Source organism: Oculina patagonica, chromosome 4 (genome assembly GCF_052425735.1).
Source record: "Oculina patagonica isolate OP01 chromosome 4, crgOcupat, whole genome shotgun sequence".
NCBI classification, from domain to species: Eukaryota; Metazoa; Cnidaria; class Anthozoa; order Scleractinia; family Oculinidae; genus Oculina; species Oculina patagonica.
The window spans coordinates 28856240-28881080 of NC_135761.1; the positions used below are offsets into that span (position 1 = coordinate 28856240).

The window sequence follows — 24841 nt, forward strand, 5'->3', positions numbered from 1 at the left end:
AGGCGATAGCCGAGGGTGACTCAAGCTTCTTGAGTGCTTAGCAAACCTCGCAAGTGCATCTGTAACTCAATAGTGTACGCTGTGACGTTTACCATTTGTTTTATAGCACAACTTTTAGGAGATTTATTAAAGTTTCTTTGAGGTAAAAGCGCGCGCGTTTATTTGAACAATTGCGTGTAGTGCTCGCGTAAACGCTAACGAAAACCTAAAAGAAAAAAAAACAAACAAAACAAAGTTTTGAATTATTTATGTAGTTGCCTTTATTTAAAAATACGATATGGATAAAAGCTTACAGCTTGTGGGGTCGTGTAAATTAAAGTATTTAAAGTTTAAAATATTTACAATTAATTAGGCTATTTACATTTGTATTTGATTTCAAACTTGCATTATACCTCAAAGTCTTACAGCATTATAGAGAAATGGTTTTCTTATGTTTAGCTTTTCAAATTCACAGGAAAATCAAGAAAACAAGTAAAAACTCGGGAAGTAGAAGCACTTTCTTGTGCCATGTCGCAACAGATCAGCGCGCGCGCTCAGGTTGAAGCATACGTCAGCGTGCACCCATGGGCAAATAGTAGACGCTAAATTAACCAATCAGAACGCGCGCATTACTTTAGTTGTGCTATGAAAAGCATTCGCGTACAAATTCTTCGTGTTTCTAAATATGGTACTTAGCGAAATGAATATTCAAACGCTGTGCACGCGCGTTACACGTTTCAACCCTTATGGTTTTCTGATATTACTTGATATAGACACAAAAAGATAGGTTTTTCGGCGTTCACCACACGACATAAAATTGTGTTTTACACAAAGAATTTGCCTTAACTATCAACAAATCGTCAAGCAAATTTTAGTAAACTAACTTCAGCTCTGCATTTAAAAAGAATAACATTAAAAATTTAATGATAAGCAATAATTACCTTTTTCAAAAATGTAGATACAAAGATAAAGATACCTAAAAAGCTATAATCTGACAATCTATGGTGCAAGTTGCGTTATCTACTAGTAAAAAAATTTTATCGCCCGTTTACACCTGTGTTTATAAGCCGCTAGTGCCACTTTTTATAAAGCTTAACAATAAGGTGTCATAAGCCCTCCCTTTAGTTGAATACTCTTTACTTTAGACACCTGTAAAGGTCTTCTTCCTCTTCGACAAATACGACAAATAAAAGGCACACTGATTAACAATGATGACATCAAACTTTTTATGAAACGAGTACAGTCAAATGGAGACTTCTTTGACGTCAACGATCAGTTTTAAACATAAGCTTCTCCAGTTGCATCATGGGGAATTCCACGCAGACAGACACAATGAAGGCTGCTGCATATGAAATGACGACCACGCCCACAAAACAGAAAGCCTGCGAAGAAAGAAAATATAAAGAGAAAAATAAACTTGACACCGATAACAGAACAAGAATGTAACAAATAATGCAATAGTACATACGGTACCTGAATGTAAATAGCAAAAACTATCGAGAGTAGCGAGAGTCGTTCGTTACTTTAGGTTTTAGCAACTTCGCAGATCACAGCTTTCGTGAAAAAAATAACTGTAGCAAAAAAAAATCGTATAATTTTTTTTTTAAATAAAGAAAGAATTGGTTTTGTGGTTAGCGTGCGTCTTTCCAGTTATGGATAGACTTAAGCAAACATTTCTCCTAAACGAACACTTTTTCTGGTGATGTGTCCGCTTTTGTACACAGAATGTGAGCAGTTCTAAAGACAAAATAATATAGTACTCACAATGTGGACATCAGAGTAGGCCCGGACAGTTTCGAACGATCCAAATAGTGTTATTATAACAATGGGATGAACAAGATAAGCACAGTATGTCAGCCGGCTTAATGGAATCCAGAAACGAGCAGACAGAATCTTGTTTACCAAACCTTCAAAACAGAAAGCAATAAAAAGTCAATATTTGCAATAACAAAGTCAGAGCGTCAGTTCGAGTGCCACGCATTTTTTCAACGTTACCTCCGAGAATTTACACAGCTGATGATTATAAGTCTTCTTTATTCCTGCAGAGCCCCCTTAAATCTTCGAAAACTCAAGGTGGCTCGGAACCCCCTTCGGAGAGTTTTGTAAAATTTGCAAAAAGCTGTATCTTTATTAGTTTTTCATTATTCAATAATAACAAGTAGGGATCACCTGGCCTGTGTACAGCGTCCCCCTCCCCTCACCCAGCTCGTTTTTGAGTTGTTAGCAGTAAAAGCGAATGTCAAGGGTGTTTGTAACTGAAAACGTTCTCAATTTGTTCACCAATGTCTGGACATTTATTTGCTACCATAATTATAGTGTTAACTGATATAAAATGGTAAACTGTCACCAGTCAACGTAAACTAAACTGCTAACAACAAACTGCTACACTCACCTCCGAGCCCGCGATGACAAGCGAAAATCACCCAGGCTAGTGCCAAGCTCCACGCAAAGCGTGAGAAAGTCCCGTATGTGATGTTCTCTGCGCGGGAGAAGAGCTGAGGATCATCTGTTCTGAGAACTTTATATTCACCGTACAACGTGGACACGGCGAGAATGATAGCAAAACACCAACCAGCCATGTTGAATAAGTACGTGAGAACCTTATAAGAGAAAAACAGTCAACAAATCAACGTGACCAACGAGTGAATATCATTACCGTAATGAATTTTTTTTGCATCCTGGACGCTAGTCTAATTTGGGACCTTAATAGAAGACAGCTTATGACGTTATAACACTAGTAAAATAACTTGTTGGTTTTATGCCAAAAGAATGCTACCGTGACAGTTCATTCTTAACAAGTAAAATTCGTTAACTGTTAGCTACAGTCGAAGCTCTCTTAACGGACACTCTCGTAAGCGGACAGCTCTACTTACGGCCGCCTTGTTTGAAACCCCGTTTTAACTCCCATACAAAGTCTGTATTTTTACATTCTCGTAAGCGGACATTCCCTTAAGCGGCCGCGGACACTTTCACAGATTACGACTTAGACTATTTCTTTGTTTTTAAGCTCCGATAAGCGGACAGCCAAAAGAAAATCCTATAAAAAAACCTCTATATCTTGTTTTTATCAGTCAATTCCACATCGCCGTTCGTCACAATGATTTTACAGTAATTACAGTACCATATTTCAGCGTTTGTTTTGTCATCATCCACGTCCGTCCAGTTATTGTTAGCTGGGCAAGCTCCCGTAAGCGGCCATCTATCCCCTACACCGCTAGTGGACGCTTACGAGAACCATTCTTGTAAGCGGCCAGCTCCAGTTACGGACACTTTTTTCGCGTCCCGAGGGTGTCCGCTTACGAGAGCGTTGACTGTAGTTGATTTCGTTCGTTCATTTCAACATTCGCAGTAAGAAATAAATAAGCGGTACGTACACGTATGTTTACTGACTGATCAAAGCTTCCAACTCGCAACATTTGTAACACGAACTTTCCATATTTGGCCATCAAAGATTATTTTTATCAGAAAGAAGGACACGGAAGATGGTGTTACCTTGGTGGGTAGCCTCCAGTCCTTCCCATGAAGAAGTATGTAGCCCAACACCATACCAACAAGATACGGTGCAATACGACAATAAGGCTTTTCATAAGTGAGAGACTGAGAATCAACACCAGCAGCCCTGCAACCAAATAACAATCATTTTATGAGTGTTTTTTTCTATTTTAAGTATGGAATTTATAGTCAAAAGGGGGTCTTAAAAGGCGCACAGTCTAATTCAAGAAAGTTTTGCCTATATTTTTTCTACTAAAATGTCTTAAATGCTTCGCCGAATGGAAATTGCCTTCATGCAACCAACCAGGAACTGCTTTGGTGAGCTGTTTAATTTCAAGGAAGAAATCGTACATAAACAAACAAATTGCATAAAAGCTAATTAAGGGAGAACTGCACATTTGTGATTGAATATTTGCGTACAGTTGAAAATGTCTAGCTTGACGATTTTTGCATGACTGTAATATGCCATGTGTATAGAAGATAGTGAAGGATGGAATATTGACAATAGGACAAATAAGGCAAGTAAAGAAAGATTCTTACCCATTAGCTTGAGCTGCAGCACCGAGCTGAACAATAGCGATGTTATAATGAGCGATTAGGACAGCTGTGGTAATAAAACTGATACTTGCTAAAACACCGGTAATTGCAAGCAGACCTCGCAATCGGAACCTCAAACAAAAAAACCAACAACACTTGAAGAAAAGTCAATATTACATTAAAAAAACAGCAAGTAAAAAAAAACATGTTTATTATAAAGACCGCCAGAACGACTTTTTCAAACATTTGACTGCAAAAATATGAAATAATATTTCTGACAGCCGAACTAAATGTGTTGTGTTAGAGTCTTTCTAAACTTTGACATTCGAGGCTCTAACTTTACAATTGATTGCAATGTCACTGAAATGCTGCCTTATTTTTATTCGACATACCGTATTTTCTCGATTAAACGCCGGGCCCCGAATAAACGCCGGGTCTTCAAGGTAGAGTGGTAAGTAAGCTTTTTAGGTTTTTTTTTGAGGTGTATTTTGTTTATGGTATGTGGGAAAAATATTTTTTTATAAAAAATATTTTTAAAAAACTTTTTTTTATAAATTTTTTTTTTATAAAATATCCACCCTTATAAAAAACGCCCCCTCCCCGGGGCCCATTTTAAAAAAAACGGGGGGGGGGTTTTAATAAAAAAAATAGTTACAATTGTGTTACAATTCTGGGAATCACGTTATCAGCACCATACCTGTATGCTGTGAACAGAATGGCAGGAGTGATGATGTAGAACTGCATGTCATTAGCTAGGTACCAGCCCCACATAAAACACTGCAGAGAAACAAATCAAGTCAACCAACACCTTTTATTGAAATATATAAACAAACACCAAGGCCAGTAACAACTAATCCCCTGTTTCACCATGTACTTGTTTTGTGGTTTGCTTTAAAGTAAATTTCCAACAGCACGTTTTGTAGTTTTTGCTTCTGATATTAGCAAAAAAATGCCCCAGTAACAAATATGAAGTCGATTATCACCTTCCCCTCGTGTTAAGGGGAGGGGTTGGTCTTTCCTTTTTTTAAAAATTTTTTTTTTTTTTTTTTTTTTTTTTTTTTTTTTTTTTTTAGTGAAAACGATGAATTGGTTTTTTTTTGTAGTTGATAAAGGCATATTAACCGTCGTAGCAAACTTGGGAAAGTAAATTTTTAGCCAGTGTTTAAGCCCTTCACAGGAACAAGATGAAAATAACAAAATACTTGTAAAAATAGTCATCATGTTTCGCCAAATTTAAAAGTACAGCCTCAGGAAAACAAATCTTGTCATAAAAATCAAATACTTTACAGGAAACAATTTTAACTTTATCCACATTTTAATACATCTCACCGTGCTATTCATGGAGGTAGGATAAAAATTGTTGATGTACAGCAGATTAGTCCACCAGTACTTGTTGCAAGGTGTGCCTGATTGCATTCCTATTCCATACCACATGGGACCCTCGCCAAGAAATGGCGTCAGTTTATCGGAAAACAGTAGACAAAACATGTAGGCTGGAGTTAACCTAATGATTGATCAAGCAAGATTATTGCTCAAATTCAGATTCAGCAATTACGATAAAATGCACTGCTACTTGTCTGCAGATATCATCGTTTCCTCAAAGCTAGCGGATTCATAAGAGCAAAACTTGAAGGAAATTGTGAGTTTTTAGGAAAAGGGTACATCCAATCTCAACTGGAAAATGGGGTATAGTTAGAAGTAAGGTATATTTTTTGTATTATATCTGCTGTTACAAACCTGCGACGATATTAAACGTAACTTTTAACATTTTTTAATTTGCCACCAGTTAATTTTTCATTTTTCAGCACCAATCGGTTATGTACATGCACAACCGATTGTCATATTGTAGTCACCATTTTTGTAGATAAGGGATGAAGAAAGTTCCATTTTTAAGGTAAAAACAACAGGAAAGAGTAAAACCTACCTCCAAAAACGATGAAAATAGTAACTGAAGAGTGGCAACTGTCCGTTTTTCTTCTCCATATGACGAAGGGATAAATACGCAACTAAAAGACCACTGCCAAGGACACAAAAAGAAAAAGAAGTTACAAGTAAGAATATTAACGTCACAGCACACTTTAACATTGTGATAATGGCAGGTTTCCTAAGGTAGCTAGAAAAATTAACAAAGACGTGACAAGGGAAGAAATGTTATCAATCAGTTATTAATCACTGACAAGGATTAACAACCCTAATGAGTAAATGACACCAATTTATGTAAAGTATCAATATTACAACAAGACTTATGGAAGTATATTTTTTACCTTTGTCTCATGAAGTTATGAAGTTAGTCCTGTGTTTTGACGTTGTGTTAATTACGAGGTGGTCTATGAGATATGCATAGAGCGCTTCGGGGGAACTTAATAAAGCCTAGACCACATGTGGAGAGACGGCCAAACTAAAGGGAGTGCAGAACGATGAACTTAGAGCACACCAACAAGCCCTGAGATCTGCCCATCAGAACGAAAAGCCTGTAACAGCCTGTCAGATGACCTCAGGGAGATGCTAGCTATCACCATAGAAAGCAGTGGAAGAGGAAACAGAAAGCAAACCAGGCCTTCTACAGGAGCCCTTACACTTTTTCCAAGTCCTTGTTCATCGACGGTAAGTGTAGCGTCCTTGGGAGAATTGGAGGTGCACCTGTGGAAGATTCCGCTCAGTGATACATCCCGCTACTAGAAATGGCTGACATCCCGCGGCCATGCTCTACTGGTGTCGTCTTTGACTAGTACACCCCCTAGTCAAAGAGATGTGTGACTTCGTCTAGAACGCCTGTGCCAAGAGTGTCCCCTGGATGAATGGGCTCACTTTCCAAGACAGCTGATTCTCGGCAAGCTGACTGTGCTGCTTCTAAGAGCCTAAAAGGAAGACCTCATACTGCAGGAGTGGCGCATAGCTGACAGAATCTTGAACCTGAAAGAACAGAACTCGGAAGGCATTGGGAGCTTCTGTCCCATCTAAATCTCTAGGGCAATATCTTTTCTGGGGTAATTTCCCATGGGCCAACCAATTTCCTCGTGTCCAATGCGTTCATTGACCTTCTGTCCAGACAGCAGGCGACCTAGGGTGTCTTCAGCATGCTTAAATGATCTGGATATCGATATCAATCAAGACCATCAAGAATGGGAAGAAGGAACTTAATGCGGTGTGGCTCTACTCTCGTCAATTCGTATGGCTCTGTACAGCACAACCTCATCCACAAGGTGCTTAACTTCTTCCACGCCCCAAGTAACGTCAAGGATCTGCTAGTCAAGTACTTTGGGTCGCCCTTCATCAGAATCATCACCAAGTGCTACGCCAGCAAACTGGAAGGCGTTGGACATAGGCACGATGATGAGAGGTGTCCCAAAAATGGTGATCGAAGAACTGCATTCCCTTGAGGAAGAGAAACACCTAGCAATAACAGTGGTAGCAGAACGATATGCTGAAGCACCATTTGGGCAACCATTGAACATGTACTGGCTGCCTACAAGCCCTCTCTTTGAATAGCATACCTGGAGACACACCAAGTACTCAAAGTCATTGCAGCTGCAGTCAACAGCTGCTCGTGTACTGATCAGACAGCAACAATTTAACCAGCATCAAGTTCCAAGCAATGTCGTCGGGGACTCAGAATTTTTCCTTGTCCCATGCTCGTGTCATGTAGAACATCTTATCTTTATTATTTATTACCGAGCTTAAAATTTACCATCTTTATTATTTACTACAAAACTTGATGAATTCGACATTGCTGATCCTAGCAGTATGCAGGACGCGTGTCACATATCAACCTAGTAAAATGGCCCAGCTCACAACGAGTCTCTCGTAGCTCAGTTGGTTAGAGCGCCCAACCGGTATCTGGGAGGCCATGGGTTCGATTCCCGTCGGGGACTCAGAATTTTTCTTTGTCCCATGCTCGCATTGTCATGTAGAACATCTTATCTTTATTATTTATTACCGAGCTTAAAATTTACCATCTTTATTATTTACTAGAAACCATGTTGTCTGTAGTTCTAAACATTTATAGCTCAGTTACCAAAAATAGTTTTCGCAACACCAACATATACCCATTTTTCTACACCCCGAACATAACTCCATCGAAACACGAACTGAACATTTCCTGTTAACTCCTTGTTAATGTAACATAATATCTGCCGATAAGGACGGAAATGTATAATGATTCGTTTGTGTTTTTCCTTGTTTTAATGCGCGTTTTAAATACTTCTAACGTGATGAGACAAGACAAACATATCATAAACAACAAACTATTGATGGCGTTTGAAATTTGTTTCAGATATTTTCACATCGTAAAAACCTCCAAGTACAGAACCATATATACTCCGAAGAACGCCAAACTGATTGTGGTGTCTGGCTGGATCGCGGCCTTGATAACGCCTTTGACTTACACAGCGGCTGGTAAAGACTATGTATTCCAACCCGGAAAATTCTTTTGCTTCATGGAGTCAAAATTCACATTGCTGGTTGTTCCATTCTATGGTTTCATTGGTATCTCCATGGTGATTCTTGTCGTGTGCTATCTGAATGTCTTTAAAGCATTGAAAGCCCACGAAAGAGCAGTTGCGAACAATCTTCGAACAGGGAATACAAGAAAAACGGCAATCTCGTTAGAAGATATTAAGGTCACCAAGATTTTATTCGCGACTGTGGTCGGTTTTATCCTGTGTTGGACACCTGTGTTAGTTATTGACATTGTTGATGCATTCCTCGGGTCGGAATGGGCTCTGACCCGCGGGACCTATTACATGTACACCATATTTGGTATTTCTAGCTCCGCCATTAATCCTATAATTTATGGCGTTATGAATCCTTCCTATCGGAAAGCCTACTTGCGGTTATTCGGATTCAGTCGGCTGGGCCGTGTTGGGGATATAACAACGATGTCGAAAGCACCCGAGCGGATTTCAAAAGCACCCGAGCGAACGAGAACCGATTTACACATGGAAAGATCGAAAACTGCCGTAACAAATGTGCACGAACAGAATAGTTCATGAAAATAAACACACGATCTTTTTACAAGCACGGTTTGCTTTGCACGATGTGACGCTAGTCCATAGCAGGTTTTCTCCCTTCCTAGCATTTTCGGACTAGTACCAATTGATACACGGGTATACAGAGAGGGCAGAGACCAAAGTTTGCACCATCGACCTTCAGAGCATTGAATTCTTCATGTCTCGCATGGGACGAGGAGGATTAGGTGACGAACATTCAACAACCACGACCCCTCCACAAAGTTATGCATATGTCTCTCTTGTCAGCAATTTGTTTATTCTAAATAATTTAGAAAATCATAATTAACAGAACTACATCACCTCTTGGAAAACAAGCGCAAGTGAATATCTGATGGCTACAATAACACGAAAAAAGTATACAAAAATATTAAAACTGAAATAAAGAAAGTCTATTACGGCTTTTAAGATTTTCACCTTGTTTCATAAACTTCTCATAATCTTAGAAAACAATAGAGAACACTGAACGCCTCTTTACAGTTTTCGTATTTATTGTTTAAAAATAACAAGAATAGATGTCAATCAATCAATCAATCTTTGACAGTCAACCAATCACATATGTATATATTTTATGCCTAAAAGGACCTTTTGTATTTATGTTAAAATTGAAAATTTTCAACGATTACTTTAGCAACCGCCGGGGGAGATTTAGGACACTTTCTGATATGTTCTTTTCTTCTTTTGCAGTCTTTAGTTTCTCGAAATTTTCAGAAAGAGGACGCTATGTCCTCCGTTTAAGAAAGAATACTTAATATTCACACTAATTCGACACTAATTTCTAACTTTCACAAAAGGCTATGAACTCTACAGGGTACGCTTGTTTTTGGAGTGTCTAGTCTCTTGATTAAAACCTGATAAAACGATGTTGCTCGTTTATTAAAGATTAGATAACTTCTATACAAGGTTTATCAACTTCTTTACAAGGTTTAATGTTGGTAACATTACGGACAGCAGAAGGAAGAACTGGATCACTTTAGAAGCGGATGAGGTTTTAACCAAGTTCTAGCCGAGCAAGTTAAGAATGCATTTTTTATTCTAACTTCCAATTGTGGTGTCTCGGTATGATCAAAACACCCTCAAGATGGAAGCTGAGAATATTTGTAATTTAATAGGAAAAAAATTGTTTTGACTGTCAACACTATATGATGGGCACGTTGAGTTCACCATTTATTGCAGAATTACTACAATCTGTATATGCTAATTGTAATAGCTGACAATAAACCCAATTATTTTCCTATTGAATGTAGTATATGACTTGATATAGACACATAAAAAGTTGCGTTTTACGGCGTTCACTACACGACATACAATTGTGTTTTACACAGAGAATTTACCTTAACTATCAACAAATCTTTAAGCAAATTCTAGTAAACTAACTTCAGCTCCGCATTTAAAAAGAATAACATAAATAATGCAATGGTAAGCAATAATGACCTTTTTCAAAAATGTAGATACAGAGATATTGATACCTAAAAAATCTATAATCTAACAATCTATGGTACAAGTTACTACTAGTAAAAGACTTTCATCTCTAGTTTACACCCGTGTCTATGAGCGGCTGGTGCCGCTTTTAGGAAGGCTTTACAATTAGGTGTCATAAGCCCTTCCTTTACTTAAGTAATCTTTACGTTAGACGCCTATAAAGGTCTTCTTCCACTTCTACAAATACAACAAATAAAAGGCACACTGATTTACAATGATGACATCAAACTTTTTATGAAGCGAGTAGAGTCAAGTTGAGACTTCTATGACCTCAACGATCAGTTTTAAACATGAGCTTCTCCAGTTGCATCATGGGGTATTCCACACACACAGACACAATGAAGGCTGCTGCATATGAAATGACGACCACGCCCACAAAACAGAAAGCCTGCAAAGATAGAAAACACAAGGATGAAAAATAAACTTGACTCTGGTACAAGAAGTAACAAATAATGCAATGGTGCAGACATCACTTAAATGGCAATGGCACAAAATATCGCGAAAATCGCAACCAATTAGCGAGAGTCGTTCGTAACTTTAGGTTTTGGCAAATACTCAGACCTTTGTGAAAAATAATTGTAGCATAAGAAATCGTAGAAACGTTTTGTAAATGATATAAGAATTGGTTCATGGTTAGTGTGCGTCTGCCCAGTTATGGATAAACATTAGCAGACATTTCTCTTAAACGAACACTGTCTGGTCTGAAAGGTGTCCGCTTTTGAACACAGAAATGTGAGCAGTTCTAAAGACAAAATAATATAGTACTCACAATGTGGACATCAGAGTAGGCCCGGACAGTTTCGAACGATCCAAATAGTGTTATTATAACAATAGGATGAACCAGATAGGCACAGTATGTCAGCCGGCTTAATGGAATCCAGAAACGAGCTGATAGAATCTTGTTTACCAAACCTTCAAAATAGAAAGCAATAAAAAGTCAATATTTCCGATTACAAAGTCAAACGAAATCGTCACTTCGAGTGCCACGTATTTTTTCAAAGTTACCTCTTAGAATTAACACAGCTGAAAGTGAAGATTATAAGTCTTCTTTATTCCCGTCAGAGCCACCTTAAATCTTAGAAAATTCAAGGTGGCTCAGAACCCCGACCGGCGAATTATTCAGTTGAACGTAGCAAAAAGTGTATCTTAACTAGTTGCCCATAGAAATACCTGTTTCTATGGTAACCTGTTGCGTCAAGAAAACGATCTTAATTTGTTCATCGATGTTTGGAAAATTGTCTGCTACCACAATTATAGTATTAACTGATATAAGGTGGTAGTATCAATCCATCAAGGCACAATAGCACCATCCACTTTAAGTAAACACTGCTTGGTAACAACTGCTACGCTTACCTCCGAGCCCGCGATGACAAGCAAAAATCACCCAGGCTAGTGCTAAGCTCCACGCAAAACGGGAGAAAGTCCCGTATGTGATGTTCTCTGCTCGGGAGAAGGGCTGAGGATCATCTGTTCTGAGAACTTTATATTCACCATACAATGTGGACACGGCAAGAATAATAGCAACACACCAACCAACCATGTTGAATAAGTACGTTTGAACCTTACAAGAGGAAAACAGTAAACAAATCAGCATGACTCACGAGTGAATTTCAATACAATAAATTTTGCACCCTACGCGCTAGTTCCAGGCGCTAGTCTAGTTTTGGGACCTTAATAGAGATAGCTTATGACGTTAATAGGGATGGGCGCCTATTTTTGTGTTAGCAAAAACATATTAACACTGTTTAAAAAACTTGTTGGTTTTATGCCAATGGAATGCTTCCTTGACAGTTGATTCTTAAATGAAAGGGCCATCGTGTACCCACGCACAGGTAACATTCGCAAGCAGTCAGCTAGTTGATTGCATTAGTTCATTTCAACATTCTCAGTGAAAAATAAATAAGCTACACGTACACGTATGTTTACTGACTGATCAAAGCTTCCAACTCGCAACATTTGTAACTAGAACTTTCTATATTTGTACATCAGAGATTATTTTTATCAGAAAGAAGGACACGGAAGATGGTGTTACCTTGGTGGGTAGCCTCCAGTCCTTCCCATGAAGAAGTATGTAGCCCAACACCATACCAACAAGATACGGTGCAATACGACAATAAGGCTTTTCATAAGTGAGAGACTGAGAATCAACACCAGCAGCCCTGCAACAAAATAATAATCATTTTATGAGTGTTTTTTTTATTTTAAGTATGGACTTTAATAGTTAAAGGGGGTCTTAAAAGGCGCACAGTCTAATTAAAGAAAGTTTGGCCGATATTTTCTAGTAAAATATCTTGAATGCTTCGCCGAATGGAAATTGCTTTCATGCAACCAACCAGGAACTGCTTTGGTTAGCTGTATAATTTCAAGGAAGAAATCGTACATAAACAAACAAATTGCAAAAGCTAATTAAGGGAGAACTGCACATTTGTGATTGAATATTTGCGTACAGTTGAAAACGTCTAGCTTGACGATTTCTGCATGACGGTAATATGACGTGTGTATAGGAGATAGCGCAGGATGGAATATTGACAATGGCCGGACAAATATGGCAAATAAAGAAAGATTCTTACCCATTAGCTTGGGCTGCAGCACCGAGCTGAACAATAGCGAGGTCATAATGAGCGATAAGGACAGCTGTGGTGATAAAACTGATACTTGCTAACAAACCAGTAATTATAAGCAGTCCTCGCAAGCGGAACCTAGAAACCAAAAAACCCAACACCACTTGGAATTAAGTCAATATAATATTAAAAAACAGTAAGTATAAAAACAAAACCATGTCTGGTACTTAGAATGCCAGAGAAACATTCATATTATAAAATGATCATCAATAGTAGACGAATACAAAGCGCCTTATTAAAACATTTGACATGCAAAAAATATGAAATGAGATACTTGGAAGCCGAACTGAATGTGTTGGGTTAGTCTTTTTAAACTTTTGACATTCGAGGCACAGAATGGCCGCCTTATTCTATACTGGATATCGTTACAATTGTGTTACAATTATGGAATTCACGTAATCAGCACCATACCTGTATGCTGTGAAGAGAATGGCTGGAGCGATGATGTAGAACTGCATGTCATTAGCAAGGTACCAGCCCCACATAAAACACTGCAGAGAAACAAATTAAGTCAGATAAACAAATACCAATGACAGTAACAACTGATGCCCTCTGTTTTTCCATGTACTTATTTTGTAGTTGGCTTTTATCATCACCGAGAATTTCTAACAACACTTTTTGTAGTTTCAGCTTCTGGTATGACCAAATAATGCCCCAGCAACAAATATGAAGTCGATTATCAACTTGAAATTAATAAAAGCAAATTAACTGCTGCAGCAAACTTGGAAAGGTAAATTATTAGCCAGTGTTTAAGCCCTACTTGATACTGTGTACATGTAAGAATAGTCATGATGTTTAGTCAAAACTAAAAGTACAGCCTCAGGAAAAAAATCTCATAATAAAAATTACAGGAAACAATTTGAACTCTATCCACGTTTAAATAAATCTCACCGTGCTATTCATGGAGGTAGGATAAAAATTGTTGATGTATAACAGATTAGTCCACCAGTACTTGTCACAAGGTGTGCCTGATTGCATTCCTATTCCATACCACATGGGACCCTCACCAAGAAATGCCATCAGTTTATCAGAAAACAGTAAACAAAACATATAGGCTGGAGTTAACCTGTGGAAAGGTCAAGCAAGGTTATTGCTTAGTTTTATAGTTTATAGTCACCAATTAAGATAAAATGCACTGATACATTTCTGAAGATATCATCCTTGCCTCAAAGCGCATAAGAGCAAAGCTTGGGGAAACCTTGGTGAGTTTTTAATGTCCAATCTCAAATGGAAAAGATAGGGTACAGCTTACTATGTATGATGTTGCCACAGTAACCAATTCTGACCAGGTGTTACGTATTGCAAGCCGTCAGTCCATAGAAACGGATAACAGACACCCGGAGACATTAAACATACATTTAAAAAAAAAATTACGTCACCAATAATTTCTCCATTTTTCAGCACCAATTGCTTTAAATTTATTTATAATCATTGAACGCCAAGCCACCACTCTTGTTGATGGAAGATGAAGAAAGTTCCATTGTCGTAGTAAAAAACAACACGAATGAGTAGAACTTACCTCCAAAAACGATGAAAATAGTAACTGAAGAGTGGAAGCTGTCCGTTTTTCTTCTCCATATGACGAAAGGACAAATAAGCAACTAAAAGACCACTGTGAAGGACACAAAAAGAAAAAGAAGTTACAAGCAAGAATATTAACGTCACAGCACACTTAGAAATTGTGATAATGGCAGGTTTCCTAAGGTAAGGTAGCTAGAAAAATTAACAAAGACATGGCAAGGGAAGAAATTTTATCATTCTGTTATTATGGTTAATCCTGGCAGTAATTAAAAACCGTAATGTGTAAATGACACCAATTTAAGTGAAGTATCTATATTACAACAGGATTTATGGAATCATATACTTTTTAGCTCTATCTTATGAAGTTATGAAGTTAGTCTTCTGTGTTATGGCGGTGTGGTCTATGAGACATGCCTAGAGCGCTTCAGACGACCAAACAGTTGACAAGTGCAGAACGATGAAGTCAGAACATACCAACAAGCCCTGAAATCTGCCCCTCAGAACAAAAAGCCTGCAAAGCCTGCCGGGTGGCCTCAGGGAGCCGCTAGCTTTGTCATGTGCTGTAAACCATAGAAAGCAATAGGAGAAGAAACAGAAAGCAAAGAAGGCCTTCTACAGGAACCATCACACCTTGTTCATCCAATGCAAGAATGGCGTAATGGGGGAGTTGGAGGTGGACCAGTGTAAGGCTTACACAGATCTGCTCTACTGGTGTCGTCAGACTAAACTCTTCAAGTTATGTGATCTGTGACTTTGTCTGGAAAGCCTGTGCCAAGAGCGTCCCCGGGATGAATGGGTTCACTTTCAAACTGTCCAGAACAGCTAATTCTCGGAAAGCTGACTGTGCTACCCCTAAGGGTCTTAAAGGAAGACCTCATGGTACACAGAATCTAGATCCTAAAAGAACAGAACTAGATAGGCACTGGGTCTTCTGCCTCACCTCACATCTAAATCTCACAGGGCAAGATCTTTTCTGGGGTAATTTCCCGTGGGCCAACCAATTGTCTCGAGTCCAGTGGGCTGATTGGCTTTCGGTCTAGAAGGCAGCCATCCCAGGCTCCCCAGGGCGTCTTCAACATGCCCAAATGATTTGGATGCCGACCTACTTCAAGACCATCAAGAATGTGAAAAAGGAACTAAATGTGGTGTGGCTTGACTAAGCTAAGGCCAATGGCATTGTACAGCACAACTCCATCCACAAGGTGCTTAATGTCTTCCATGCCCTCAGCAAGATCAAGGATCTGCTAGCCAAATACTTTGGGTCAACCGTCATCAGATTCACCACCAAGTGCTACGTCAGCAAACTGGCAGGCGCTGGACATAGGCACCAGCATCAAGTTTATGCCTGACAACTCTAACGCCTTGAGTCTCTCGCCTACGAGTTGAAAACTTCGATCTCACGCCAACTCACCCTTACGAGCCAATTTCACACGCCTAGTCAAAATATGTGAGTTTTTAAAAGCACACACGGCACACTTTCAAAAAAATGTAAACTCAAACCAATGTGAGAAACGAAAACTCCATGTAAAATGAGTGAATGATGATAACTTCCCCGAAATCTCAGAGTTTTGACAAAAAGAAAGCATTGGGAACGAGTTTGTGTTTAGCAAAGCAAGTGCACGCACTGGGTCGGAATATGTTCGGAACGTCTTCGTAATACTTCGGACGTCTTCAGAAAACTTCGGACATTGTTTTCGGTATCGTTTTCGGAAATCCTGGCACTCTCAGGATAAAAATCTCACGCCTTTGTCCCAGATAAAGTTGGCAGGTATATAAGTTCCACCCTGCTAGAACCCTTTCTGCTCTTTTGTCTCTCGTCACAACATCCTAAATAATACAAGCCCTGCTCTCCCCTACCCACACTGCCATCACCAACCTCTGGAGAGATATCACCAAATGGTCAGACTCAGCCAGGCGGGTGTATCTTTAGTTCCCTGCACAGGAAATTCTGAGTTTGCTCATGCACACGATCTCGCCTTTTGAGCTGAATGCGAGAACAGAGATTGGACCTGCAGCATGTGGCAGGAGTTCCCAAAGATTAACGCCTTTGTAAAGGTGTATGCCTGGCCTCCTCAGCTAATCCTGTAGCATGTACCCCACTCTAGCAAAAAGATATGGTTCCAACTGATGATGTGAGTGTTAAAGTAGCTGCGGCCCCCTGGCTGTTTCTCTCCTTGACATTATTAGTGACTGACTGACCATGTTTTTATTCATCCTTATTATCTTATGGGAAACTTTGAGATTATCAACTGCTGATCTAGAAGGTCTTGCACGTTATTATCTAACTCATACTTAAATTGATGGGTAACGGCATGTATTCACCTTAAAATATCATTTATGCTTGAATTGTAAAAAACTTTAAATAAGGCGTTAGTGCGAGAAATAGCACAGCACTTACCTTAGGAAAAAGAAACTGTCAACTGAAAAGGTTGCATTGCCAACAGTTTGAAATGTGAAGCGATGAATGATGTTAAAGACTAACAGCAAATTACCTAAAACAAAGTAAAAAAAGAATTTCCTGTATTGTCAGCCATTTGTAATGTAAGTAAGAAGCCAACAATCATTACGAGCAACTAAAGAAAATTACCTGCATACAAAGTAAAGAAGCGATTAAGTAAGATCATATTGTCTTTAATTGTCAAAAATTTAATGGCTTTTTTCACAGAACACATTTTTTTATTCCCAACCTAGTCACATAATTTCTCTTCATTAATAAAAGGGATGAAGGAGACAATGAGCAGCGCCTTTTTCTTAGTCCATCAAGCATGAACCTCTGCCGTTTGTTAGCTTCAAGCTTGATGCACTAATGTAAAATAGGGGGGGGTGCAGTGGCCATAAATGACAAGGATAGAAGTTGTGATGAAGAAATAATGGGGCACACTGATGGGGAGGACATGTGGTTGAAGAGATGATAACAGGAGGACGAAGAACAGGTGTGGTGATGAAAATGATGAAGTGTGGTGTGATTTGTTATGTCCGCCCTGGTGATAGTTGGTGACAGTAACATTAGTCCATGAGGAAAATTGGATACTTACTGATAGGTGTTAGCAGTTGAATAGAATACACATGCCCCAGAATGACCCACCACATGCTTAGCACTCTCATACCATTGATGGAAGTGATGGCACTGGGAGGAACATTTGTATCCATAATACGGCTTGTGTTTTGAATTAATGAAAAACACAAAAAGAATCGTACCACCACATCTGTGACAAAACATAAACACAGCAAAATTAGTATTTTCATAGCTGGCATTTTTATTTTGTTGTGTCTCATGTAAATTTTATTAACGTGTCAAGTCTGACAACCCCTAAAAGTCCAGTTCTCGCCTTGTGTTTTGGTGACTATCAGTAGTATTAAATGTGAACTTGTCTACCATGTATATGTGTTTTCAATTATGTACTGTCCTCAATCAGATAAACAATGCATGTTCATTTGAAATGTGATCAGATGACTGTACAATGAAGCTTGCTGATAAGTTCATGCCGTGATTCCTGCCATTAATATCACCAAGATATTGGTTCCTAACAAGATAAATTTTTCCCATCAAGATTCGGAGCATACCAGTAATACCGCAATGAGTGGGTTCGTAAAGGCCAGAATCTATGCAAGATCCCAGCAGGATTGTTGCTCTGAGCATGCTTTGGGGCAAGATCTTCAATAAACCTGAGCACACTATTAACCGCCTGGCAACACCTTCCTCCTGACTATTTCATTTAAATTAGGGGACTTTCATTAAGATTGCAAAACTTGTTTGTCTCCCTCAAAAAAGTTACAGGTAAAACACAACATGTATGGATCCCCCATTTGACTGATGCTTTTTTTTTTCAATTAAGGCAAGAAGCAAACACAGTGCTTATTTTCCTGACATTCCTCCGACCTATTTATGAAACTTCTAGTCAGATGGGTCAATTTTACATATTACAATACAAGAACATCACACATCTGACAAACTTACTTGGTTTAGCTGGTTCCTGACGAAAGCTTAATGAAGTTGAACTTGTACTAAAATTCACCCTAGGGGAGGGGTGAAGAAGATTTGTCCTGTCACTGTCAGGATCACTTTTTGAAAAAGGATTTTGACCAGGAGGAGCCTGATCACTATCTGTTGCCATGGAAACATCTCTGATTGGCATAAAGCCTTCACTTTTGTTGACTGGTGGGGAGTGTGGTTTTATGAAGTTAACAGCAATGTCGGTGATTGTCCCAACAAGGCTCAAAAACAGGATCAAACCACATAAAGCCCTGTGAGATATAATAATATTAGATGTTAAGAGGTAACTTGCAATGGTGTTATGCTTCACATTTAAATACTGTAACAAACTATCACAATGATTCAATTTAGTGTCCCTATTCCAAAACGCTCCTCCTCCTCCTCGATCATCCTCCTCTGTGATACATTTCAAACTAAAAATTATGATAAAAAACAACATTTCTATTACATCTGGCAGTTAGCCTTTATGTTGGGATAAAGGATTCTTGGCATGCATTGCCAAGACAGGCTCGTGAGTCATGTGGGCCATTCCAGTTGGCCTAAATAGCACTAACATGTACTCTCACTGGTTAGCCTGCAGTTTATAGTTTTAGTAGCTTTCTGTAAGCCTTGACATTGGGATTAAGGATTTCTGGTTTGATCGATGGCTCACATGGCTCGTTGGTTTGCATATTATACATACACCATCAATTGCATAAACAGAAGAAACAACATTCAGCATTTGAATAAATAAAGCAATAATTGTTTTTAATCCAAGTCATATAAAAGCTAGTACATAAGTCATGCAGTCCTCTGCAATACATAAAAGAAAATGTTTGTGTATAATTAAGAAAATAACATAGTAACATACATGTATTAATTTAGGAAATGTATGTGTACTTACAAAGTGATTATCACCCCTGTTGTGTATTCTGGTTTCTTGCTACAAAAAACAGGTTTAGTGTCACTTTCACCTTCAGGTGGTGCAAATCCAGTGGCTGGCTGCGGGCTGAGCTTTGCCAATGTTATATTATATTCTTTATTAAATCCTGGTCAAGTTACAAATGCAACAGGTTAGACCCAGAGAGCTGATAGCATCTTTCTGCAAACCACTGTTTATGTTTTTTACATCTTTTCAATGAGTCTTTGGTCTCATTCATATTTTATAAAAATTAATAAAACTAGTCCAATGCTTAAGGGCCTGTCATGTACCATATGTCGCACAATATAAGGATTATTGCCTTGATAAAAGTTTAACAAGAAAACACCCTGGTTAAGTTTCCTGTACATAGTTAGGTAAGTTTTATTATCTCTGTTGAATATGGTGATCTTTATCAATATTGTGTCAGAGTGCACTTGCAAACTGGATTGGTTCTACACCCCACTAACATCAAGCATATAGTAGTAATACCCGCATGCTAACTCTGATTTTCATTTTAATAGAAGTGGTGCCAGAGAGCACACACCAATATACACCAAAAGATATTTTTCCTAATAACGGTTTGTGATTTAAATAAACCTTGCCCGATACCCACAACAAACTCCCAAAAGGTAGTTGGTTGAAATTTTTAAAACAAATCCAAGGAAAGGTGGGGGGGGGGGGGGGGGGGTAGCTGCCCCCTCAGCCCCCCACTAAATTCGCCCATGGTGAGATCAAGGTGTTTTGCCAAAGTACAAAACACAATGACCACACCCAGGGATCTACAGTCCAGTAGCTAACTGTTAGGCTACCATGCCTTTGACAACAGCTACACATACAGTACCTGTAAAGATATCTTCCAAAGCTTTAGTTACATCCTCCTCACTGCATTGTTTAGGTGCACAGATTCCCCAACGAATAGGTAATTTCTGAAAATATAAGGTAAAAATGAAGCCTATCAAAAGACCTAGCATTTCTTTCTCTCCACAAAAGAAATGAGTAATAAACCTTGTAATGTAAATTATGTAATGTAATGTGATGTACGTAATGTAATGTAAACTTTAATAGTCAGCTCCCCACAGGGCTTTTCAGTAACTATTTTACAATTTACAGAATTAAGGGATGAGATCGGACATCAGCATATAAGGCGCCTATGGCAGCCGCTATCCGTCCATGTGTATGATCTCACCCCACCACCAACTCATGGAATAGAGCAGACCACAACACCGGGAACTTCATGCCCTACTCTTTGCGATGAGTGTGTGGGTTCTTTAACGTCCCCTGCTAATTATAACACTGAAGATGCAGGAGACGGGGCCTACAGTTTATCGTCCTTATCCGAGAAAACTAGAATGTCTAATCATTTGCAGATGTAATTACAAAGGCAGCACATTCTCCTCAGTTATTTTAAGACCCTGAGTGTTGGTCCGGTCTGGGAGTCGAACACGAGTCCTCTCGCACAACAGTCCGGCGCTCTACCACTGAGAACTAACCGGTCGGGGGTTATAAACCATATACAAGACCATATGTTGAGCGATAATCAAAGATTACTTTCTGTGCACGTCATATGGCGTAGATGCCATATAAAGGTCGAGCACGTGAAAGAAATTAAATTAAATTAATTAAAGTCCATGTTCAAGCCCCTGGGGGCAAGTGTTCCGAGTTTGAAAATCAGCTGTCTTTCCTCACACTGTCTTCTTACTGTGTTGCCGTCAACCTGGCTCACCACAGACACTCGCATATCACTGATTTTGTTGTGGTCCAGGAGGTTAAAGTGTTCAGCGACAGGGAATGTTTGATTATCACTCAACGGTTTTAGTTTGAACTTTGGGACTGATGAGGGGGTCATTCCTAAAATGTCTCGCAAAACAAAACAGTTTTATGTGGTCAATATATATTTATTGTGTATTTTAACTTCCCATCAATGGGATGCTAGTCCATTACATGATTATCCCCCTCAGCATTGAATTTGCCGGTACCCATTACACCCGGTACACCTGGGTGGAGTGAGGCACTGTGAGAGTAAAGTGTCTTGTCTAAGAACACAACACAATGACCCCAGCGAGGGCTTGAGCGTGGACAGCTCAACCCAAAGCAGCAGTGCTCTAACCATTTAAGGCCACTATGCCTCCCATTAATTTTGCACATGCTTATTGCCAAATTGCCACAAAATGTATGACTTAAAAAGGAAAGTGGAACTGGGACTCCGACTACAAAAGTGCAGGGCTGTTTCTGATTCCCATATTTGCATCATTTGTGGATCATCGGAAGTCTTTGATCTCCAAGGTAGAAATATTACTCACATGACAGCATTATATAACAGCACTTATCAGACTGGCAACTCAGTGCAATGAGGAACATTTGAAGTTGCAATGGAAAGCAAGTAGAGACTGCAAACTACTCACCTCAGTCACATTAAAAGTCGGCACTGTGACATAAGCCAAGCAATAATGAGCATCAACAATAGTTTTAGTGCATTCACTGTATGATCCTAACCAACCAACATTTCCCAGAAAAAGTCCACTTTGAGGTTTACCAATAGCATCAAGATCTGAAGATTTCAACAAACAATTATAACTGCTGATCCTGTGATACAATAATTAATCAGAGGTTATAATCATGATTAATTAATTGTATCGATGAATTTCAGTCCCATTGTGATGCGTGATGCTTGACAATGCATGAGTAGATTGTAAATGAATTGATCACATTAAAGATAAATCAATTTTATTTTTATTACGAGTTTTTGATGTGTGTATCAGGAGGTGGCAAAGTTTTGCAACAACCTACACTGTATTTGTTGGTCACCTTTCACTTTTGGGACATTTTGTGGTATACAAATCAAACATATTGACTAGAACAACAATATGTGTTACATATTTGGCTGTTGCATTTAAAATCCACACCCCATGTCGATGAGAGGCGTCTTCCATTCTTAAACCTCAAAGCGGAGGGGGACAGGGGGCAGGAGCCCAGGAGAAGATAGGCCAGAAGCAGGGGAAACTGAGAAAAATTGTGCAACATAATGTAATATTTTCCAAATATAGAAATAGCAGAAAGAGGAGAGGGAGGCAAGAAGAGTAGTTATGTAATATTTTTCAAATATAGAAATAGCAGAAAGAGGCGGGAAGAGGAGTTAACAGTACAGGAAGGGAGGTTCAGACCCTCCAGTACCCCCGAAAGAAATCTGCTGAAAACATCTTAACTCCTAAAGAAATCATTTAAAGTGTTTATGACATGAAATCTTTTATTGGCTTTTTTCTTTCGTTGATATGCTTAGATAAAGGATTGATAGTTAAAATTTGTCCAAAAAAATTTTTCTGTCATTTTTTGCTTCCGCAATGTCGCACTCTCAGCCATCTTGAAAATTCATCAAACAAGTAGACGTCACAAAGGTGACGTGACGTACCTTTTGTCATAGTGGCGCGCGGCCAAAAGGTGCATCCAGGATTGAATGCAACTACAAAATTTACAAAATTACAATTTTTTGCTATGGTGTCACCAAATCTGTGAAAATAACAAAAATTACGAAATTTACAAAGGTTTGTAATTTTCGTAAAATTTATCAAGACCAAAAAGTCTGTGAGGTCTTGGCCAAAACAACAACATTTACAAAAATGATGATTTTTACAAAAATCATGATTTTCGTAATTTTTGCTAAATTTCATCAAGACAAAAATGTATATGAGGCCTTGATGAAAACTACGATAATTTCTACGATTTTTCGTAATTTAAGGTTTGTATAATGTTGACTAAAACAATTATGTCACAAAGGGGGGGGGGGGGTCACGAGCACCCTAGGAGCCCCCCTCCCCCCCCCCCTCGCTAAGCCCTTGTGATATATATGTCCCTTGAGCACGATCGATATACCTCAAATCCAACCCTTCGCTTCCGCTGGGCATAGAAATATAGTAATACAAAGTCATGAGCTGTGACACGCGATATAAAACTTTCTCAAAACGAAGTTTGGATAGCCTTTTGATTTACAATATTAAATTTAAAAAAATAGCCTTCGGACTGCACGCCGGTCATTTAGTGTTTGCCAGACCTTGACCGGTTATTCTGCGAGCCGCATAAAAATCATGAAGCTTGGGCCTCTCATGGGACTCTCATTTTATTTTGTATTCAGTTTATGCACGAATAACCCCAAAACAACAACAAAGGTCATGCACATAAAAATACAAACAATTTTATACTCACAAGGATACAGAAGTTTACTTGTACTCAGCTTTTCCACAGTGTCTTTGCATTTCTTGCCGACGTTCGCGAAAGAAATATTTGGAAGCTTCGGAAATGGAAAAGGCGCGAACTGACCGTAATTTTGGGAAAGTAATCCAGAAGATGCAGTTGAGGATGTTGGAAATGAACAAAACAACAGGAAAACTGCAAATATTGCAAATCTTAGCGTACAAGCAGCCATCTTTGAATCCAAAACTCCACTTTGCTCACAAATCACGAGATTGACGTTTATGACTGTTGATGACATCATTCGAGTATTGGATGTCAGGAAAGTCACGCAACGTCTGTATTCTCCTTGCATGCAAACTCACGCAACGCAAGCTGGGATGATCCCGGGGATGATGTCATCAACTTAACAAATAGATTTCATTTTGCCGTGCGTCTGTTCAGTAATAGATCACAGATGACGTCAAAATGTGGTATGAACAGAGAAGTGGCCCACGAGGCGCTAGCCGAGTGGGTCACTGATGTTCATACCATATTTTGACGTCTTCTGTGATCTATTACTGAACAGACGCACGGCAAAATGAAATCTATTTGTTTTATATAATAACACAAGACTTTTTCAGCACACTTCTGTGTGAGCAATGCTCCACCCTGCTAGAACCCTTTCTGCTCTTGTGTCTCTTGTCACAACATTCTTAATTATACAAGCCCTGCTCTCCCCTACCCACACTGCCATCACCAACCTCTGGAGAGATATCACCAAACGGTCAGACTCAGCCAGGCGTGTGCATCTTTAGTACCCTGCACAGGAAATTCTGAGTTTGCTCATGTACACGATCTCGCCTTTTGAGCTGAATGCGAGAACAGAGATTGGGCTTGCAGCATGCTGCCCACTGAGGCTGACTCCTGGATTCACCGTACAATCTATGGTAGACTTTCTCTTTGGCTTCAGTCTCCCGAAAAGACAAAAGAAAAACACTGTCAAAATAATCCAGACAGAGATGGAACCTGCATCAAGCTGAATGTGCATGGCAATCGGCAGGAGTCCCCAAAGATTAACGCCTTTGTAAGGGTGTATGCCTGGCTTCCACTGCTAATCCTGTAGCATGTACCTTACTCTAGCAAA

General features: G+C 39.1%; 3 protein-coding genes across 5 annotated transcripts in view; 1 reads left to right on the forward strand and 2 right to left on the reverse strand.

Moving 5' to 3' along the window:
- Positions 1-235: 235 nt before the first annotated feature.
- Positions 236-24841, reverse strand: part of LOC144650119 (nose resistant to fluoxetine protein 6-like) — a 38549-nt gene continuing 13943 nt past the window's right edge. For all 3 annotated transcript variants that reach the window (XM_078509777.1, XM_078509776.1, XM_078509778.1), the window contains 8 exons: positions 5933-6025; positions 5338-5512; positions 4706-4785; positions 4012-4140; positions 3472-3598; positions 2372-2579; positions 1744-1886; positions 236-1361 (listed from right to left, as the gene is read on the reverse strand). In XM_078509777.1, coding sequence (XP_078365903.1) covers positions 1245-1361; positions 1744-1886; positions 2372-2579; positions 3472-3598; positions 4012-4140; positions 4706-4785; positions 5338-5512; positions 5933-6025 — 1072 coding nt within the window. In that variant the 3' untranslated portion in view covers positions 236-1244. The remainder of the gene's footprint in view (positions 1362-1743; positions 1887-2371; positions 2580-3471; positions 3599-4011; positions 4141-4705; positions 4786-5337; positions 5513-5932; positions 6026-24841) is intronic.
- LOC144652097 (melatonin receptor type 1A-like) lies at positions 8157-9413 on the forward strand. Its single transcript, XM_078512128.1, has one exon. It carries the CDS (start codon positions 8157-8159, stop codon positions 8997-8999), a length of 843 nt encoding a protein of 280 aa, XP_078368254.1. The 3' UTR covers positions 9000-9413.
- LOC144650118 (O-acyltransferase like protein-like) lies at positions 10165-24230 on the reverse strand. Its single transcript, XM_078509775.1, has 15 exons — positions 23731-24230; positions 21936-22081; positions 20375-20459; positions 19516-19660; positions 18597-18883; positions 17674-17844; positions 17037-17130; positions 14637-14729; positions 14009-14183; positions 13529-13608; positions 13067-13195; positions 12529-12655; positions 11850-12057; positions 11266-11408; positions 10165-10884 (listed from the first exon to the last, which is right to left on the reverse strand). The coding sequence occupies exons 1-15, from the start codon at positions 24068-24070 to the stop codon at positions 10768-10770; spliced, it is 2340 nt and encodes a 779-aa protein (XP_078365901.1). The 5' UTR covers positions 24071-24230; the 3' UTR covers positions 10165-10767.

Bases quoted from the DNA above. Each gene is read 5' to 3' on its own strand.
- LOC144652097 (XM_078512128.1), top strand. From the start codon at position 8,157: ATGTATAATGATTCGTTTGTGTTTTTCCTTGTTTTAATGCGCGTTTTA.
- LOC144650118 (XM_078509775.1), bottom strand. From the start codon at position 24,070: ATGCAAGGAGAATACAGACGTTGCGTGACTTTCCTGACATCCAATACT. The intron at 13,196-13,528 runs GTATGGTGCTGA...TTTGGTTTCTAG, and splicing joins ATTCTCTTCACAGCATACAG to GTTCCGCTTGCGAGGACTGC. The intron at 12,058-12,528 runs GTAACACCATCT...TCCTCTTGTAAG, and splicing joins ACTGGAGGCTACCCACCAAG to GTTCAAACGTACTTATTCAA.